Here is a 13,929-nt window from a genome sequence, read left to right on the forward strand (position 1 = left end):
TCTTAACTACACTCTAAGAAAATAAGCTTATTGCTTCTAAAGAGGAGCTATGCCTATTCTTTAATAGAGATTGTAGTATCTTGTTAATATTCTATATGGACAATATCCTATCACTCTATTACTAAAACTACGCAAGCTAAGCTTACAAGGTTATCTAAGCTCTAAAGCAAAGATATACTATAGAAGAGAAGGGACCTGTAAGCTGGTTTCTAGGGGTAAGAGTAATCTAGGATAGAAAGAGATAGATAATAACGCTTGTTTATAATAAATACATTAACAAGATTGCAAAGAAATTTAATCTAGTAGAGATAGGAAAATTCCCTGCTACACTACTATTAAGTAAAGATATTAAAAAGAGCACTAGAGAAGCTACTAAAAAGGAGATTAAGGACTATTAGGAGCGCGTTAGATTAATCCTTTACACCTTAATTATAGTGCGCCCTAATATTGCCTATGCAGCCTCCTAGCTCTCCTAATACCTTACTAACCTATCTAAACAACACTTTAATGCGGTTAATTAAGTAATCGTCTATCTATACTAAACTTAATACTAATTAATCTAATATAGGAATAGGGATCCTAATAAGCTTATAATATATAGTAATGCGTTATTTGCTAATAATATTAATACTTAGCAATTATTATATAGATACCTAATCACGCTCTTTAGAGGACCTATTATTTAGAAGGTAGCTTAATAATTAACTATTACTACTTTAACTACTAAGGTAGAGCTCCTTGCGCTTAAGCAAGTAAGAAAAGAAGTAATAGCGTTAAAACGCTTTTTAACTAAAATACACCTTACTTTAGATACTACCTAGATAATTAATTATAATAATTAATAAACTATTAGGTTAGTAGTAGGTAATAATAAAAGGATCACCACTAAGCTACGCTATGTAGATATTTAAAATATGTGGCTTAGGCAAGAGTATATAAAGGGATCTTTCTACATTACCTACCTACCTACTAGTAATATACTAGCTAATAGGCTTACTAAAAACCTAACTATATAATAATTTATAAGGTTTAGGGAGCACCTAAAGTTATATAATAGTAGAGCATATATTATATAGCGTTAATTAAAGTAAGGTAGTATATAAGATCTATTAATATATAATATAAAAATAACTAACTATAGCTTACCTCTCTATTATTAACTAGGTAGCTTCCCTAAGGAGCTTTATTATACGCGTAAAGCGTGCCTTAGAGTCTATAGGGAGCTGCCTAGGTTGCCCTATCCTAGGATCTATAGGGGGAACCTTAGAGGAGCTAGAGTCCTTATCTTCTAATAAGGAGCTCTAGGCGCCCTTAGCTGCAGAAGTAGCCTTGCGCGCAAGCTTAGCGGCAGTAGCAGCAGCTTTTACTAGCTCCTACTACTTAGCCTTACTCTCCTTAAGGAGCACTAAGACCCTCCTCTTCTTATCTTTAAGAAGGTCTTAGCTCTTACCTACCTACTTCCTTACTAGAAAGGATAGCGTAGAGCGTTAGGCAAGCTTAGGGCTATTAGTTTATTAGTATAAGATCTTACTAAGTGTTATAAAGGAAAAATTCTTATATAGATTATATATATTAGGATATAGCTATACCTAGAGGAGCACTACTAGCACTAAGTCCCCCTACTAGAAGAGTTATAGCACTTGCTATTAGACTTGTTAAAGAGCGCTAAGCGTAGATAATTTAGACAAGTTTTAGCACAACAAATACTAGGCTCTTTATAGTAGGAGGATCTTAGGGTCTCCTTAGGAGCTAGAGAGGGAGCAGGAGCAGGAGCAGGGGCCTTAGGAGGGGTCTAGGGAGGAGCAGGAGCTAGAGTTAGAGTTAGAGCTAGAGTAGTAGGAGCTAGAGTAGGAGCACCCTTCCTTAGCTTCGCAATCTTAGCTATAGCAGTAGCAGCTACACGCTTAGCTACTACACACTCTACTATAGCCTTACGCTTAGTAGTAGCGCGCTCTTCTTTAGTAGTAGTAGCTTTAGTAACTGTAGCTTTAGCTACGCAGGAGGTAATAAGGGCAGCGCAGGTAGAGTAAGCGTAAGTAGCAGGTTTTAACTTTAACTAAGATAGGTTAGCAGGGATATAGGTATAGTTTAGATCTTTAGGGTTAGATAATCTTATAACTTAAGCTATAGTAAAGATTATAGTTAGGTAGATAGAGTTATAGAGCTCTATCTAGATAATATCTACGCGTGTAAGCGTAGGCTAAATAAGGAAGGCGCGCTAGTTAGTATCTAAAGGGTAAGCTAATTTAACCCTTTAGATATACAACGCTCTAATTAGCTATACTACCTACTAACTATAAGCGTAACTACAATAATAAAAGATCTACCTACACCTAGGGGGTGTGTTACAGGAGGGATATTAACTAGATTATAGAGTATCTTAATCCTAATTAATCCTAATTAATCCTAATTAATACCCCTGTATAACCCACTATCTAATTAACTGCTAGCTTACTGCTAAGTGCCTAATAAAAAGCAGGAGCTCTAGTAAGGAAGGTTTACTAATTATTTACCTTCTAGTAAGGGTAGCTAAAGCTCTATATATATAAGTACGATCGTAGTAGATATAATCTAATAATCCATCTCCTAAATCATTCCTAACCTTAGTGATCCAAATTTCCACATTACTCTATTCCTACTAACGCGCGTTAGCCACGTCCTAATATAGGCCTACTATTTTTGCCTTAATAATATTAATTATTAATACTACCTATTTTTTAATTTTTCTCTGCCCTCCTTATACTTAGAGAAATATCCTCTTAGTTATATGCTACTAGGCCCTCCCCTTTACTAAGATAAGATAAGTTCCCCTTAGGCTTTGCTATTTAAACTAATAGGGAGAGTAACCTATTTAAACAAGGAGAAGTAGGAGGGGCAAGGTTTAATAGTAGTAATCCTATAGTAGAGGATATAGGTTTAATATAGAAATATAAGTAAAAAGATAATATTATAGAGTTAAAGTAAAGTCTGTAGGAGTTATGCTTATCCTATCCTCTAATCCTTTATACCTTTATACTATTTAATCCGCCTAACTTTTTAGGCTAAGCCTTGTTTTTCTCCTATATATCCTATACCACGGCACACTACTACTCTAGTATATAATTGCTATACAAGTACACCTTTAAGTAGAGCCTATAAAAGTCTTATTTAACATGTTAAAATATATGTAAACGCGATAATAACTAGGGCACTTAGGGGTAGCAATTATCTGTAAGTAGTGGTGCGGCTAGATTGCACCTGCTTTGAAGGTTCTAGCTTCACTAGATTCGTCAGTCATAGACTGTATTAACATAACTATATATTACAACGAGGAAAAATACTCTTTATAGATTGTCAATCGGGCTCCATGGTGTAGTGGTTATCACGTCAGTTTTACATGCCTTGCTGCGCACTGAAGGTCGGGAGTTCGATCCTCCCTGGAGTCAATTTTTTGTTAGACGAGAACAGTCGAAGCGAAAACAAGCTGCACATTAAAATTCAAGACAGGAAACTCAGGTGACATTTTATGTGATTAATCCTTTGCTAATTGCGAACTTTTTTTTTGGTATTAGACTGTCACGCAAGCATTGTTCTAGAGTAAAGAGGTTAAGGCAGACAGTACCGGTAGCTAGCAGTACAATCAGGGGGGGGACTGTAATGCGTCGCTGATATCATCGCCATCAACCCACCTTAACTCCGGCGAACCTCAGGCCCAACTCCGCCCATCTCAGTCTTAATCATCCTAACCCTCCCCAACCATTCACCACCTATTCAAAAATGTCTCAGGTGCTGTTTACAAAAGCGCCTATTCTGCGCACCTGCTCTCGGCGCTCAATCTCGCGCATCGCTCAATCCTCTTATCACAGCAGCTCCGGCTCGAAAATGCAGGCCGGCAGCGCACCCCTCCGCACTTTGTTCCGCCAGACCACTCTCCGCGCAACTGCCATAGCCGCCCAACGCACCTCCTACCCTCTTACCCAGCAACCGTTGGCCCAGCACCGCCCACGAACTCCCTCACCGCCACCCCCCTACCAAGCCCGCAATATCTCCCTGCTAGCCAGCACATCGCAATGGACGCGCTTCACCACGCCCAGCAACACGCTCTCGTCTGTGCGCACCTTCACATCCTCTTCAAAGACCACCTTTGCCTCGGAAACTACATCCACGGCACCACATCCTAGTCTCGCGCCCGACGCTCAAGCTGCCGTTGATACGGCGATTGAAGAGATTAGCGACTTGTACGGCACCGCGAGAGACGAGTTTGAGATTGCGAGTGAGGAAAGCGAGAAGAACACCATGTATGCACCGGACGACCGGGCAGCGGCGAGGGAGGAGCTGGACAAGTTGTTGGCATATTACAAAGGCGTGCTTGAGGGAGACAAGGTGGTTGGGGATGAGGTGAAACGGAGAGTTGGGGGGAGAATAAGAGAATTGGAAAATGCGGTCGTGGCCATGGAGGAGAAGGCGCTCGAGCATGATTAGAGGGGTCACAAGTTCTGTATCATAGGCAGCTGCTACCTACCTATCGTGTACATAGGCCCGATTTACACACTTTCATGTATTTCTAACACACACTCATATATATATATATATATACATGACATTTCAAGGTTTCTAGCTGATGGAAGGTCCCTCCAGACGTGTATGGAATTTGTATACTGGCTTCTTCTCTCTAATGTACAGCGGGGTAGATAGATGGCCTTCAATGTGCTCAATGCTTTACTCCCAGTTGTCAAGATAGCAATACAAAAAACACAAAAATCCCACCATGGCTCCAATACAATGTCAAGAAGCTAAACGCCGGCCTAACAAAATAAGCCTTCCATCCTCAACAAGATCTCGGCTTTGGCATAGAACTATGCTTGACACTCCACCCCTGCATCGTTCTCCTCGTTCCCAACGTCTTCCTCTGCGCACTTTGATTCTGCAATTGATTCATAGACGTAGTATGGAAGGTAGATGCTGCTCGAGTGCCTGTACCCATATTTGCTGAAGGTCCCGTCTTCTCGCCCTCCATCCCTCCATGAGCACATTCATCAAAGTTTGGTTGTACGGGCGAACTGGATAAGAGGACGTAACATTTACTTTCAGCTTCTTCCTCGCGGTCTCCTTTCTTGGGTTTTTTGAGAATCGGGCGGGTTTGTAACTTGTGTGTGGGAAGGGAGAGAGGTTGATATGCTCGTGGGGCTGTGGGTTGAACGTTGGATATCTCGTGCAACACCATGTCCGCATCCGCGCCCGCAGACACGGAAGAGTGTGAGCGTTGATAATTTTGCATAAGAGGGGGTGATGCATTACCCTTGGGTTCCTCAGACAACGTACTCCCGCATCGTTTGAAGAAACTGGTGATAGCGTTTTGACCAACCGCTCGTGGCTTCGACCTCTTGGTTCGCGCGGTCTTCGCATTGGAGGACTTGATCTCGCCGAACGCGCTCTTTTCAGGTAGTTTGCTGAGGCCGGGAGTACTAGCGAGCATGCGTATACGCTCTGCCTCTTGCTGCATGGCCTGGAGATCACCTAGGTCGCGGGCACTCGTGAATCCACCCTTCGCGGCATGCATTGTCGTTGTTGCAGTGGAGAAGGTGGAGGCTTGGTGCATGCTCACTGATACTTTCACACTCGTACACGAGTCGTATGTTTTCGTCTCAACTTTCCGTCGTTTGAACAAAGGCTGGTCCGTATCGGTGCTTGGACCAGTACTACCAAATTTGTCATCGTAAGACGCACCCCATCGCGAACTATCATCGTCAATCTCTTCACGTGTGGCGGGGTATTTGTCGTCTTCCAGGCGCTCCAGGAGGCTGTGGGTGGCCATGATATCTGCAGGCTCAGGGCAAGGCCTCCGAAGTATGCCGGCTAGATTTGGGATTGCGCTGCGATTAAATGCTAGGTCTGGACCTCGATCCCTGAATAACTTCTGTAATTTTCGATCAGAGACGAATCGTGAGAGCGTGGTTTGTTCCTGGCCTGACTGCCTTACTGGGCAACTCAAATAAAGCAGACCCTGTGCGCGCGTCATTCCAACATAAAGTAGTCGTCGTTCTTCATCCTGGTCTTCTGCTCGCGAGTGAGGGATGGAGCCATCATACATGGCTGGTAAGAAGACCACTGGCCACTCCAAACCCTTTGCTGCATGTATTGTGGAGATGGTGACCTGGTTCAAGTCACCGCCTTCTTGATCTGCGGCACTTGAAAGTGTCACGTTCGCGAGAAACTTAGAGAGAATGTCGGCAGCACTATCCTGGCGCTGCTCCACGCCCTCGACGACTGGTAGCGCGTCATCGATTATCTCTTCGCCGTTTGCGGCTGCTGTGGCCATTTGCATTGCCTGGGCTACCAGCTCTTCCACATTTGCCCATCGATCTTCCCAGTTCTCTTTATGCATTTGCCTGAGGTAAGCCTGAAACGAGATCTTTTGCAGGACGTGACTAATAAGGCCCAGAAGATTACAGTCTTCACCCTCTCCCGGCAAAAGCTTCTGGCGACTGGTCAGGATTATGTTGACAAATTGCTCCATGCCCTTTTGTGCTTGCGCAGACACCATGGTTTGTGGCTTTCGTCTGCCCTGTGCAGTTTCGAGTACTAAGCTCCATAGGGTGATGTGACGAGTCTCTGCCTCTTCGAGCAAATTTTTGATAGTCACATCCCCAACTTTTCGGGACGGCACATTGATGATACGGGCCACTGCATCGTTGTGGTCCGGCTGGCTGATCACGCGCAGGTAGTCTAGAACGATGCGTATCTCAGCACGATCAAAGAACTTCGTGCCAGCAACCATACGATAGGGGACGCCGGCTTGTCCCAATGCTCTCTCGATCTGAAGCGAGAGTTGAGAAGACCGCAGCAGGATAGCGTAATCGCTATACTCAAGCAAACCAGCAGTAAGAGTCTTGGATCGCTGGATCTCTTCGACGATCCACTTCGCCTCCACGAAAGCAGAGGCTAGATGACGAAGAGTTGGCTGCTCCCCAACGCCATGTGTGGCAATTAGTGACTTTTGCGGCCGATGTTCGTCTTGCTCAATAACTGCCATGGCTGAGGCAAGGATCCGGCCTGAAGAGCGGTAGTTGTTTTCAAGATGGATAACGATCGATTCCGGGTAGTCAGCACGCATGCGACGTAGATTCTCAATCTCGGCAGATCGAAAACTATAGATGCTCTGGTCTGGATCGCCTACGATGGTGATACGCCTGGTACTCTGTGCTAAAAGCTGCATGAGCTCGTATTGTATGTTGTTCGTGTCTTGGTATTCGTCAATCAAGACAGCCTGGATGGTTGAAACGCATGATGGCGATTTTTTGAGCAGTTCCACGCATCTCACAAGGAGATCGTCGTAATCCAAGAGGTTGGCAGCTTTCAGATGCTCCTGGTAAGATGAGTAGACCAAGGCAAACTCATTGTCGTTGACAGTTTTGGAGGTATTCGTGAAGTCGTCTGCCGATATGCCTTTGGCTTTCAGTTTTGAGATGCGAGAGCGAGCATTTCCTGGCTCCACAGTGTAGTTATAGCGCTTGATAATGCGTTTGATTATTGCCGAGCTGTCGCTGGCGTCTGCAATTCCAAAATTCTTGTCGATGCCAATCTCCTGGCCATATCTAGAAAGGAAGCGTCGGGCAACAGAATGGAAAGTTCCCAGAATCAATTTTGCCTCCAGTTTGTCGCCCACAAAGCCCTTGATCCTATCTTTCATCTCCTTGGCGGCCTTGATCGTGAATGTGCAAACGATAATGTTCCATGGCTGAAGTCGTTCATGATTAATGTGGTACGCAACGCGTGCTGTAAGTGTTTTCGTCTTGCCAGAGCCGGGAGGCGCCAACACCTGCACGACATTCGCCGGGCTGGTGACCGCGTTCTTCTGGGCATGATTGAGCCCTTCCAGCAAAGCGTCCATGAGTACGGAGAACCGCGTCGCTTCCCATGTCGAGTGGCGGTTGACGGATGCGTGGCGCGAACAGTGAACCATGTACCTAGGTGTTAGCGTGGACGCGTCCAACGCGCCTGCACGTGATGATAAGATAAGCAGAAGCTTTTCTCTGGACAGCCAAGTGGACCTATTTATACAATTGCTTCTGTGTAGAAGCTTACGATTTTCTGAGCGCGTTGCACAAAGTATGACAGACTTTCAAGCCGTTACCGATCGTTTTTTAGCCTGGTTCAAGTCAGTTGGTGGTGAATTCCGTGATGACCTATCAAAAATCAGCGACCTTCGCAGCCAGGACGCTGGCAGGGGCATTGGTTAGTTGCGATGGGCCTCAGATAGGGAGGCATTCATTGATGTTTCTCAGTTGCCACAAGGGATATCCCAGCAGAAACCACGTTATTTACCATCCCAAGAAATGCCATCATCAATGTCGAGACGTCAGATCTCGCAAGGCTACTTCCGGGTATCTTCGATGGGACACTGAATGATGCGGAAGATGAGAAAGCAGAGCCCCTGGACCCATGGGCTTCATTAATCCTAGTTATGCTTCGCGAATACTTGCACGGCGAGCAATCTTACTGGAAGCCCTATATCGACATTTTACCAACTAGCTTCGATACACCAATCTTCTGGACCCAAGATGAATTAAAGGAGCTAGAAGGCACAGTTCTGACAGCCGAGAAAATTGGTAAATCGGAAAGCGATGAAATGCTACGCACACATGTTCTTCCTATAGTCACGCAGAACCCTACTGCATTCTGTCCAAAAGGCGCGATTCCATTAAATGAAGAAGACCTGCTTGCGCTTGCACATCGTATTGGCAGTACGATAATGTCATATGCGTTTGATCTCGACGATGACAAAGAAGAGTCTGATGCTGAAGAAGAGGGGTGGGTCGAAGACCGCGATGGGCTTACTATGCTGGGCATGGTGCCGATGGCAGATGTCCTCAATGCGAATGCAGACTTCAACGTACGTTGCTTACTTTTACTTCTATAAATGAGTAGCCCTAACTGTGTACCTCGTAGGCGCATGTGAACCATGGCGAAAAGTTGGAAGTTACGTCGCTGCGTTCTGACATACGAGCCGGCACGGAAATCTTGAATTACTATGGTCCTCTTCCGTCCTCTGAGCTTTTGAGACGCTACGGCTATGTTACACCAGAACACCACCGATATGACGTTGCTGAAGTATCCTGGGAGCTTGTGCGGAGTACTTTAGTAGCGCACTTGGAGCTTTCTGATGGTATCTTGCAAGCCGTAGTAAGCCCATCACCTCCCCCAGAGTAGTCCATAGTAACATACTTTCTACAGGAAACCCAATTAGGCGAGGATGAACTGGAAGACTACTTTGTTCTTGAGCGCGATTCTGGAGAGCCTTCCGATGAGGGCCGTCTTGTCCAGCCTCCCCAGACTTGCGAGGTTCCTACAGAGCTGAGCGAACAATTAAAGACTATTTTGAAGGCTTTGAAAAAGCAACAGCCTGAGCTCATTGGAAGCGCCGTGAGGCGTGACGAGATTCTCCATGCTGTCATTGGAGAAGCTCTGAACCGTAAACTCTCCGAGTATGCCACATCTGTGGAGGAGGACGAAGAACTGCTAGAAAACAGCAGCTTAACGAAGAGACATCGTCTCGCGATTGAAGTAAGGTTGGGTGAGAAGAGGCTACTTCATGAGGTGAGGGCGTCTGTGATGGAATTTTGCAAAGATAATGAGAGCAAGGCAAGGGAAGAAAGGCCGACGAAGCGGATCAAGATGAAAGCATAGCATGGGAAGTTCATCTCATGTCCATGGACAGTCATGACTAATGTATACTATATTTAAAGCTCCTTTGTGGTCCGTGTATATCGGTGGCCCTGTCCCCCGAGTACCTACCCTTGCCATCAAACGCATCATGCCCCGGTCTGCAACGTATGTATTCGAGGATACAGTCTAGTTCTCGCCAGATTGACAGTCATATTGCCATTGGATCGGTTTGTTAGCTCTCATACAGTATCCCCAGTCTCCTCTCTACCTCCTCCAGGGTAGCTTTGACCTCGTCAGACCCACTACTAACATTTAATAAGCCAAGCAAATGACGCATGAAATGTGGCGAGCGGCCTGCGTTTCTCAAGGTGCAGTTCGTCCTTGGATTGACTCTATACCGATCGTGATGTGCGCTTGGAGGTTGCCGTACGGCTGCTCGAGAGGCAATCCGAGAACTACGTCTCAAAGTTGCTTGTGGATATATGCGCTCTGCACTCGCCCGTGGCTGTTCGTCTGTTGCGGCATGATTGGCCACGGTCACGTGAAACCACAAGTTGCGACACAAAGGACATTTGTTCCTCCATGGACCCTCACCCTGGAGGTGTTTTTCAAGACAGATTCGCCCGAGGATATGCCCACAGCATCTCCGCAGCCCAGACTGTTCCGCGATCATATCGATTCGGACCGCCCACTCTCCAGCGCCGTCAGCAGGCGACGGTCCACCTCGAACAGGCTCTACATAGGGCTCGAGACATATCGGGCATGTACGGTCGCTCACAGCCAGACCTGCAAGCTGCATTGGAGTTGTGAACAGGGCGCCATCATTAGTTGTGCATGTGGTGTTTGTCGCCATCGAGCATGGGATGACTGGCGAGGCACTCGGCCGTGAATTTAACTGATGCCTTCTTCCAATGTGAGTTCCTAGGGTAAATCAAGCAGTGACGTGTACTATGGTGATGTTGAAATGGTGTTCGAGGTTGCAAGGAGCGAGGCACATTGGATAGGAATCGGAATAGAAGGGGGCATTCGTCAAAAGGTTTGTTGAAGAAGTTGGAACCGGCGGCCATTCACACAAGTTTGCAACATGTTTGTTCGCAGCGTTTGGGTCAGAGATGTGAAGAACATGAAATGGTCAGGAGGCGGAGCAGATCATTGTGACTTTGCATACTTGGCTCTCTACTCAGATGCGAGTGTTGTGTTGTTGGAAGGTCGGGACAAGGCAGGTGACGATGGCGATGGTGGTCATGGTGGCGATGATGTCGTGTCGCGAGCGTTGTTGCTCGCATGGCCTGTTTTGGAAATCGCTCTTTCCACTCTGAGCAATGCGGTGCGGGGCTAGCGTTGCGCTAAGCGATAGGCGATAAGGTACACGTGAAGTACCCAGCCGGCCTGGGATACGTGGTATTCACTCTTCACCCCACCTATGCCTAGTCACAGAACCCGTCCTTCTTCTCCCTCTCTCTCCCCTTCACAATCATCTCTCCGTGGCCGGTGTTGGGACTGAGACTGGGAACTGGGACTGGGACTTGGGACTTTGGGAAATGGATGGATAGACGACTACATAGTACTATACGGGCCCATGGTCACACAGCGGTATGGACCAATGGCCAATCACCGACCATGTTTACTGAGGGGCTAGTTACCTAGTGCGGCTAAGCTTGGCAGGCAGCGTTGCAACACCAGTTGACCTCGACCCAGCCTCTTTGCCTCACTTCAACTCTTTCTTCTTGCCCATACCTAAAGCTTGCAGCGCAGACACATACACACACACACACACACACACACACACATACTCTCTCTCTCTCTCCCCCCAGACCAGCTCACGCTGTTCCCTATATCCAGCGGCGTCGTGACAAGATTCACACCCTGTCACCGCTTGCTACTTACACCAACTGACCGTTTCTGAAACAGACAAATAGGCAGTCGACATGAGCACCTCGTCAGAAACATCCGGCTCAGCGCCAAAAGAAGACGAGGATACTCAATCCGCCAGTAGCCATCAATCGACTTCCATGCAACTCCAGCTAGCACAGGACAACAAGAAAAGCAAGCGCTATGTTGCACCTCAGCCAGACGCCCATACCTTCGCATCTCAGCAGGAGTTCCTGGACAGCCTAGCACCCATCACAGTCGATCAAGTGGAGAATGACAACCTCAAATGCCCAATTTGTTGGAAAGTCTACTGTGAGGCTCCCGACCCCGGCTACAACAATTCCGAGCTACCAGTCAGACTGAAGTGCCAACATGTCTTCGGCCAGAAGTGCTTGGCCACCACCTTCGGCATGCCAGAGGACTCGAGGAGGGAACTACGCCCACTTTCTTTCTCCCCTGGTTCACGCGGCGCAGCACTCGGTCACCGACTGCACACATACCTAACTGAGCATGCCCATGGCTTTGAGGACAAGCATGACGGCCTGCACAACGTCGCCCAAGCGCTCTCCCAGATGATGCAAGATGCACATGTACCTGGCCAAGGCATCCTACTTTTTGGTGATTTCTGGTGGCCGATACTTCAGCTCATTGGAAGCCCTGCGACTCGTTCCCGTAGGCAAATCACCTTCATGGAGAATGCCGTGATCCTGGATCATGGCCTGACGTCAGATCTTTGGACGACTACCTCTTCGGCTCCCGGAGTGCCCAAGCCTGCAGCTGTTTCGTGGCAGAGTGCAGACTGGAATCAGCCTTTGGGCCAAGCCATATCTGCTTTCCCGACCTTCACCACTCAAGTGTCCAGCTCCAGCAACAAGGATATAGCTGCTGATACGCTTCCAGGATCGAGCGCTATTATGCCATCACTCTCAAACCACAGCGCCAACAAACCGACTCAGCAGGCTGTATTCCCACTTGCGATGCAATGGGGACCGCATTCGACCGGCTTGCCGCCGCCTGATAATTTGCTTTACACCTCAGGCCCAAATCCGGCAGGAGTGTATGATTTGCCCCCGGGCGTCATGCCTTACTCCTACAACCACTCATCGCTAAAGTGGAAAGATGCTTTAGCTGCAGAGACAAACATGGACAAGCTCACAGCTCTAAAAAAAGCGGCAAAGCAGGCTAGCACGGCAAATAAATCGTCTGTAAAGGCTGCGGAACCAACGAACAACGAGCTTGACGACAAACAGGAGCGAATAAAGCAAGAAAGTATGTGTACATGGACCCCAGACCCCGTGAAATTGCGATCGCATCCTTCAGTGAAGGGAGCACTAGTACTTCCCCCGTAATAACTGCCGTTACTAACTCTCCACTAGGAGAACAGAAGCGTCTCGTCTCCAGGATAAGCAGCACTATGTCTTCAGCCTTGGCGGAATTGTATGCACGGTACATCAAAGAAACGTCTGAACGCGGGCCTAGTCTACGGATGCATCGAAGACCTAACTTGGTATCTGTATCTGTCCGAGTGCACGAACGTGATGCAATGGCATCTGAGTATAAAATTCCGTCGCCCCGGCCTCACCCCTCATACTACAACAACGAAGACGAGGATGAGGACGAGGAAGAGGAAGAAAAGGACGAAGATGACGACCAGAAACTGGATAACGACCTTTCGATGCTATTCTTCGTCATTACACGCACGCCATGTATGAGTCCGTGTTGTGTGGTCGCAGGGAAGGAGCGAACAAAAAGACTGCCAGTCCCGAGGGCGGTGCGATGGCGAAACGATGAAAAGGTCCCTGATGGCTGCCCAGTCTGTCACAAAGTTTTATTCTTGAAAAGTGAGGCAGATCATCGCGGTTATATATCTGCTCCTGGTAACTATGATGGCTGGCTGGCTTTTGCAGGATCGGATGAAGGACTCTTCGATGTTGGTGTGTGAGATGATCAAGTGGCAGGCAAGGATTCTCAAAATCTGTCTTGGATGCTAAAGCATACTGCTGTAATTGATGGAGCGATTATTCTCGCTCTAGGATACTTCGTCACTGGAATGGGATGTTACTATCCACGTGGGTCGCTCAAATATAGGATTAGCAAAACGCAGGGAATCCTATTTAACGAGTATAATGGGGGTAGGGCTGCTTATGGAACACAATAATGGAAGATTCATCGTGCAACACTATTACTAGCGGAGAACATCATTCATCGATTTTGATTCACCTTCACTTGTAATCTCACTTCGACTTTGCATCTCTCAAAATCCCACATGATTTTTTCATGCGGAAATCACCTTCCACATACAGTCATTTTCGTTAGAGCGCTCATGATCTAAACCAGTCTAGATTTGCTAAACATATTTTTTGTGTATTACAACCGCTGCTCACTCTCCTGCCCAAATCACATTGCACATTA

At 46.9% G+C, this 13,929-nt stretch overlaps 5 protein-coding genes across 5 annotated transcripts; 4 read left to right on the forward strand and 1 right to left on the reverse strand.

The window, feature by feature from the left end:
* Positions 1-3,756: 3,756 nt before the first annotated feature.
* Positions 3,757-4,461, forward strand: IAQ61_009364 (uncharacterized protein; the record flags this gene model as incomplete). Its single annotated transcript, XM_003838109.2, has 1 exon — positions 3,757-4,461. The coding sequence occupies one exon, from the start codon at positions 3,757-3,759 to the stop codon at positions 4,459-4,461; it is 705 nt and encodes a 234-aa protein (XP_003838157.2).
* A 346-nt stretch (positions 4,462-4,807) lies between these two features.
* IAQ61_009365 (uncharacterized protein) lies at positions 4,808-7,942 on the reverse strand (the record flags this gene model as incomplete). The annotated part of the gene is made up of 1 exon (XM_003838110.1): positions 4,808-7,942. One exon carries the CDS (start codon positions 7,940-7,942, stop codon positions 4,808-4,810), a length of 3,135 nt encoding a protein of 1,044 aa, XP_003838158.1.
* A 148-nt stretch (positions 7,943-8,090) lies between these two features.
* On the forward strand, positions 8,091-9,666 carry IAQ61_009366 (uncharacterized protein; the record flags this gene model as incomplete). Its single annotated transcript, XM_003838111.2, has 4 exons — positions 8,091-8,214; positions 8,265-8,872; positions 8,929-9,162; positions 9,214-9,666. The coding sequence occupies 4 exons, from the start codon at positions 8,091-8,093 to the stop codon at positions 9,664-9,666; spliced, it is 1,419 nt and encodes a 472-aa protein (XP_003838159.2).
* Positions 9,667-10,729: 1,063 nt separating this feature from the next.
* IAQ61_009367 (uncharacterized protein) lies at positions 10,730-10,984 on the forward strand (the record flags this gene model as incomplete). Its single annotated transcript, XM_003838112.1, has 1 exon — positions 10,730-10,984. The coding sequence occupies one exon, from the start codon at positions 10,730-10,732 to the stop codon at positions 10,982-10,984; it is 255 nt and encodes an 84-aa protein (XP_003838160.1).
* Positions 10,985-11,573: 589 nt separating this feature from the next.
* On the forward strand, positions 11,574-13,459 carry IAQ61_009368 (uncharacterized protein; the record flags this gene model as incomplete). Its single annotated transcript, XM_066098360.1, has 2 exons — positions 11,574-12,786; positions 12,897-13,459. 2 exons carry the CDS (start codon positions 11,574-11,576, stop codon positions 13,457-13,459), a joined length of 1,776 nt encoding a protein of 591 aa, XP_065951519.1.
* Between the last annotated feature and the right edge of the window lie 470 nt (positions 13,460-13,929).

This window comes from Plenodomus lingam (assembly GCF_022343315.1).
Source record: "Plenodomus lingam strain CAN1 chromosome Unknown contig_6, whole genome shotgun sequence".
In the NCBI taxonomy this organism is placed as follows: Eukaryota; Fungi; Ascomycota; class Dothideomycetes; order Pleosporales; family Leptosphaeriaceae; genus Plenodomus; species Plenodomus lingam.